The 7,018-nt window shown below is 36.1% G+C and overlaps 1 protein-coding gene across 1 annotated transcript; it reads left to right on the top strand.

Annotated features, from left to right (window-relative positions):
* The first annotated feature begins 240 nt into the window (after positions 1-240).
* On the top strand, positions 241-6,428 carry LOC130077880 (leukocyte elastase inhibitor-like). Its single transcript, XM_056243294.1, has 3 exons — positions 241-462; positions 545-712; positions 5,941-6,428. Exons 1-3 carry the CDS (start codon positions 292-294, stop codon positions 6,358-6,360), a joined length of 759 nt encoding a protein of 252 aa, XP_056099269.1. The 5' UTR covers positions 241-291; the 3' UTR covers positions 6,361-6,428.
* The last annotated feature ends 590 nt before the right edge of the window (positions 6,429-7,018 follow it).

The raw sequence follows: 7,018 nt of genomic DNA, 5'->3' as shown, positions 1-7,018 counted from the left end.
AAGGTCTTTTTGTCTTTTTATTAATTTAATTAATAAACTAATTATATAAAACTATTGTCAGGGCACTACAAATAAACTGGTTCTATGCCTTTATTAAAAAAACTTATTTAAAAAATACAATGCCTTCTGCATTTTTGTTTTGCTTTTCCCTCCATTGTACTGAAATCGTACCGAACCGTGATGTCTGAACCGAACCGTGACTTCTGTGTACCGTTCCACCCCTAATAGATAGCGATGTGATTATGAACAGGTGAGATAAAGGACCTATTAGCCTGCGCCATCTAGAGTTTCATGCCAGAACTTTGTATTTGTATTTTAGAGAAGATCAAGGACTTGGTGCCAAAGGGAGTCGTCGATGAGATGACGAGACTAGTCTTGGTGAATGCCATTTACTTCAAAGGAGACTGGGAGAATACATTCAAAAAAGAAGACACCAGTGATGGGCAGTTTAAGCTGAACAAGGTGGGATTTCATGCTCTTTTAAAACATTTTTTAACTGTCACTAAAAGAACAGTTCTAAAGTGTTTCAACTTATGTTTGGCAGATTCAAAATAAACCAGTGAAGATGATGTATCAAAAGGCAATGTTTCCTCTGGCCTTCATCCCAGAGATCAACAGTCAGGTTCTGGAGCTGCCGTATGACGGGAAGAATCTCAGTATGTTGATCATCCTTCCTAACGAGATGGAAGACGACACCACTGGCCTTCAGAAGGTGAGACAGCACAGATTGATCATTTTTATTTTATTAGCAAGTACGTTTTTTTGTAAAGATGTTTACCTTCTCTCGTGCTTCACGTGTGTTTTTACAGTGAAATCTTTACTAATATTTATAAAGTACACAAAATAATAACTTTTTAATTATTTTGATTAACACTACTGGACTGAAGCAACTTAGGTTTACTGGTTTATCAGGCTTTTGATTAGGGCTGCACGATTAATTGTAACGAAACCGCAACGCGATTTGCGATTATTGTATGCGCAGCTTGTCAGTGCAGTGTGGCTGATCGGTAGAAAATGCTGCTTCATCTGAACGCCAGAGGGTGCTCTCACGCAGACACGCCAAATATGCCCCGCCACAGAAGTACAATAAGATACATCATTACAGGAAATCCCAAGGGGGTAATCCATCGACCGGAAGTTGAAGCCGGCCGGGTGCCGCCATGTTGTAGCAGAACTTCACTTGCGTTAGCATTTCCATTGACTCCCATTCATTTTGGCGTCACTTTGACAGCGAATAACTTTACATCTGAGGCGTTTAAAGACTCCATTTGTCCATTATTTATTTCTAAAGAAACACGACAATGTATACAGAGCTCCATTACCTTCTATGTTACATTATGGCCCCGTAGAAACAGATTTTGTAAAAACAGGCTAACGATTGCGTCATAACCACTCGACTCTCTGTCGCGCTGTACAGAAATGACCGTACAGACAGGAGGAGAAGCTCGCAGGCAATCGGGGGGGCGTCCCGTCAAGGGAGAAGCCCATAGATAATGAGTCCATAAAAGCAACGGAATACTTACTCCTGCTCACTCACGCCAAAGAACTCTTTGCTCAAGTTCCCCGTCTCTGTAAGATTAACGTTGGCAATTTTCACGCACAGCTACTAGAAGATTAACGTCTGTCAGACAGGTTGCTCACGTCATCAAGCTTAGTTTGAGTCGGTTTGAGTCTGCGCGTCAGGAACGGAAGTGCTCAGAAATCGCTAAAAATGGGCTTCAACTGTCTCAACTGAGTTCCAATGAGATGGCTCTGTCCACTTCTTATACTGTCTATGGGAAATCCGCTGTAGCTGAATAAACAGAAGATTTAAACGCTTTGATTGTTGATTAAACATGACTTATAAATACACGACTGCCTTATTCTGTGTAAGAAGCCACATCATCTAACAGAAGGATGCTCAACTGTCGTTATAAAGTGAGTTTGGAGTAAAGCATGTTATTAAATGTTGTCTTTTGTTGGACAGGAGGTTCATAAATGATTCTCATGTTTGAAAAGATGTTTGATGTGTGTTGCTTTTTCAAATGCACACTATAAGTGACTCAAACTCACAGTGCTTTCAGATGGAGCAGCGTTTAAGAGCCGTACATCAATGACAATCTGCGCATAAAAAACAATCGCAGCCTTTGCGATATCAAAATCGTGATAAGCCAAATCGGTTTAAAGTGCGATTACATGGAAATTGCGATTAATCGTGCAGCCATACTTTTGATGAGCATTTATTGGTAACGTTTTAGATTACAGCCCGGAAAGTACTGTATAATTAAGAGGAATTTACAGTGTAACTTTCTGTAATTATAGTGTACCTATAAAGTACTTGCATGTAAGTATAAGGAAACAATATGTAAAGTTTGGGGAATAAAGGGGTAACAACCAGGATAATTAAAAAAATATTTATACTGTAAGTACTAAGGGGTACTTATTCTACTATTATGATACAACAATCTTACATTTGGGAGCAATTTAGCGAGAACATACAGTACACTGCATACTTTTTTGTAATAATGTTGTACCAATACATACTGTATTACATACTGTATAGGCTTTTTAAAAATGACAGGGTACATATCTATGCATTTATTTAAAAAAAAAAAAACTATTTTTTGATAGGAAAAGTGCAGAGGTTTAAGGTTTAAGTTTGGGCTAACATGTTTCAAGGCAAGAAAAGCTAAGACTATTGCAATTTTTTTAAATACTGGGAAATATATATTGTTTGTGGTTACAGGGTAAGTGGTGCTTGTATAATAAATAAAGGTTTCCGAGTCAGTGATAGGCCTATAAGATTGTGAAAATGCATACATTTGTATTGTACTTACCCTGTAACTACATGGAAGAAGAGGGTAACAAGCACCACTTTAATTTACGGCCCGCAATGTCACACTTACCCTGTAACTACATGGAACAAGGGGGTAACCAGCACCACTACATGAAACAAGAGTATCTTTCCCCAATATTTAAGCAAAAGTTGCAATAGTTTTCGTTTTCAGTGCACTTTTGTTAAAAAGATTACTTTATAAATGCATAGATATGTATTTTGCTGGGCAAAAAAAATCGATTTTTCGATTAATCGTTTTTTAAAATGTGGTCGATTCAAAATCGATTCTCAACGGCCACGAATCGATTTTTTCCATATTCAGGGCTCGCGGTGCTGCATCTTCTCACTCTGTACAAGGCAAGCGTCGATACACACTCGTGTTTAGAAGTCGGGACATGACGAGCATTGCATCGTAACTAACGTTTATCATTTTCACGTCTTTTTAAGTTTTACCAGTTTAAACATTCAAGCAATTTTAAACTATCCAGTGCTCGTCTTGGTTAGTAACCTCGTAAAGACAGTCGGTTATGTCTTAAATAAGCATAAAACGCGTGTGACAGACAGTAGAATGAAACAGTAATGGATCCGTGCACTAGTTCTTAAAGTGAACGCAGCCATATGTGTCTGTCATTCATTTTGTTGTCAAAACAACATAATATATCATTAATTGTAAGGAATCAGAATTAATAGCCTATGTATTTAATTCAGTCAGGACTAAAAGACTATCCAGTGTTATTTTACATTGGATTTCTTTAGGGGAGAGCGGGGCACAACCTAACGCATTTTGGTTTTGGCTCAATTATTAAAAAAATTATTAAGTTAGATTCAACTTTTTTTTACACAAGCAACATACACATCTCTGCTACAAATGAACACTTAAAGTTTTTTTCTAGGACCTACCATTTTCGTACTGTTGCACTGAAAGTGACAGAAGTGCAAATGTTACAACTTACCCCAAATGCGGGGTTAATTGTAACAGACAGAGGGGTTAGTTGTAACACTTGTGTGTAACACACATAATTCAGTACTATTTTATTTGTATAGTTTGATATTGTTTGTGCATCTGTTTAGATAGATATCCATACATCCATCCCTCATCCAATCATCCTTCTATTATGGATCAATATCATGGATAGAGACCTTACAGTCTATGATAGAGACATAGAAAAGGGCAGCACAGTTTTGCAATAAATAAATAAATAATCAAATTGTAATTGCAATTGAATTAGATTTGTGTGTGGCAGTTGCATGTAAAATTATTATTATTAATTATAATAACAGTAATAATAATACAAATGAGCTTAAAATCAAAATTTAAAGGGTTTATTGCATTAAAAACAGGCCATATTTTTAATAAATAAACAAGTGATCAATGCATGGTAAAATAAATTTTAAACATTTTAAATTCCAACATTGTTTGTAAAAGTCCAACAACGTTAAATATATAAATAAATACTCAAACCTGAAAAGTTGTGTGGCTCCCTGTTTTCATTTGATTATCATTGTACACTTGGCGGCTTAGTTGTAACACTGTGCTACAACTAACCCCGCTGTGTAAAGCATATTTTAAGCCAGGCTAACAGTTGCTAGGGGTTGCTGACATGTTTCAAAACGGTGCTATGTTTTAGCAAACAAGACAGTGATTAAGGCAATATAAAGTTAGATTTGAAAACGTACACACCCAACTCAGAAACCGAAAAAAACCTGTGATGAAAAAATGTACTTGCATGGTGTCAAAACACTCTTTGTCCAGTATCTTCACGAAATATTATCAAAACTTTCCACAAATTCGCGGGAGACCGTCTTCTGGCAGCGAGAGAAAAAGAGCGGAAACACAACCGGCTTGATCCTGACTAACTATGTAAAAGGTCCGTGTTACATTTAACCCCGCGTTAGGTTGTGCCCCGCGCTCCCCTATTCAGTTTCTGTAGTATTTCTGACCTACCCAAAAACTTTTCTTTTTATGTCTCTTTATTTGTGTCTTTATTCTATTGTATTTATGTGTGCTACTTTTTTCAATTTAATTCAAAGATTGAAATCAAGCTTCCATGTGTTGCATAAACTCTTAAAAAAAAAATATACCCCATTGTAAAAACAAACATTTAGGTGAGATCAATGTAATAAAAAATTGTCTAAAAATGATAACTGATATTTATCTATCTATCTATCTTAAACATAAAATAACCTGATCCTGTTTGATCAAGGCGTGCGACTGTTCTGACTTAAGACTGACCAATTTTCAGCATCAATTTTGCATCTTGCATCAAAATCCTGTCTATTCATTGTAGGCATTTAGTGTATAGTGTACCTAAAATAAAAAGAGTTTTATATACAGGTTTGTGGCTCTTAATTTCTTTGTATTAATTAACCACTTGTAAACTTATGTCCACTGTTCTTTTTTATAAATAAAGGATTTGTATTACATCTACGTATATTCATTATAGTCGAATCAGGAATCGAAATCGAAAATTGAATCGAGAATCGAAATCGAATCTAATTTGAACATCTGAATCGATACCCAGCCCTAATAGATATGTACCCTGTAATTATAAAAAAAAGGCTATACAGTATGTATACTCCTGCTTGTTACCCCTTTATTCCCCAAACTTAAAATATTGTTCCCTTATACTTATATTGTAAGTACGTTATAGGTACACTATAATTACCGAAGGTTACGCTGTAAAATCGCTTTAATTACGCAGTACTTTCCGGGCTGTAATCTAAAGCGTTACCCATTTATTTGTTCATCTCAATCATGATTGTATTGCGTTGCATTATATGTTATGCACTTAAATATCATCTTACAAAGACATATTGTTAGCAGATATAGAGTGACGATTGATATTATATGTATTTTATGTTGTCTGCTATATTGTTATAAATATCTCAATGATTTAGATTACAAGCTATCAGAATTTTATCTTGCCTTTTGGCCATATAAATTTCCAAATATTTTTGCTCAGTTTGGGCCTGTGAATAAAATCATATAAAATAAAGTTACTGTCTCCATGACTCCGTTGGCCAATCCAAACTCAAAAAAATAAACGTCACATCATTGATGCTGTACAAACAGACCCCAGTTTATGCAAATAGACACACATTAACATGTCTCTCTTATTATCCAGCTTGAAAGGGCACTGACCTACGAGAAGCTCATGGAGTGGACCAAACCCAGCAAGATGATCCTACAGGAAGTTGAAGTGTCTCTGCCCAAATTTAAGATGGAGGAAACTTATGACATGAAGAGTCTTCTGATCAGCATGGGAATGGAGGATGTGTTTGACGAGGAGAAGGTGAATCTTTCAGGCATGTCTTCCAACAACGACCTGGTGCTGTCGAACGTGATCCATAAAGCCTTTGTTGAAGTAAATGAGAAAGGAACTGAAGCGGCTGCTGCCACCGCCACCGTCATCTTCATAAGTACATCCGGAATCATCTCATTATCTCCCGCAAAAACCTTTATTGCAGACCACCCGTTCCTTTACTTCATCCGGCACAATCCCTCCAATGTCATTCTGTTTTATGGACGCCTCTGTTCTCCTTGAAGGTAGTGATGATGACATGATAATTCTAGATGACTGTGTTCCTCTGATAAATAAAATCATTAGAAAATGTTTTTGTGAAATTGTTTGTATGCATATAATTTAACGGAGTCTTGATACAGTTCTGTACAACTTCAAGATACAAAGAATGTAAAAAACAGTATTTTGGATTAATCTGTTTAACATTTAGGTTTTTTTGTATGCTGCTCATATAGGGATCTCCCAGTCACGTGACCCCTAGCCGCGTGTCAGCCATTTTGACGGAATACATCCGTCGGCTACTCATAGATCCATTGCCGTGGGGTAATATATATTATTAGTATATTATACTAATAATATAATTATTAGTATTATTATACTAATAATATAATTATTAGTATAATTAGCTTAAATATTGCAATACTTTGCGCTACAGTATTGATATAATTGCATGCGCAAAATCATGGTGCAAAATATCTCCATACTGAACAGAATCGATTTTTTCCCCCACCACGTCATGTCATCGCACTTATTATTAGCATCACAAAAATAAATATACAAGAGGAAGATAAAGGAATTAGGAATCATATATCCATATAAAGCACCACAAGTTTTTTTTACAGGCATTAAATGTGTAGAAAAACTTCCTGACATTGAGTTCGGTGACATTACAGCTACATTA

This window comes from Rhinichthys klamathensis, unplaced genomic scaffold, assembly GCF_029890125.1.
Source record: "Rhinichthys klamathensis goyatoka isolate OS25496 unplaced genomic scaffold, OSU_Roscu_1.1 h1tg000784l_1, whole genome shotgun sequence".
Lineage (NCBI taxonomy): Eukaryota > Metazoa > Chordata > Actinopteri > Cypriniformes > Leuciscidae > Rhinichthys > Rhinichthys klamathensis.
The sequence above is the reverse complement of the archived record's forward strand: the minus strand, read 5'-3'. Positions and strand labels throughout refer to the sequence as shown.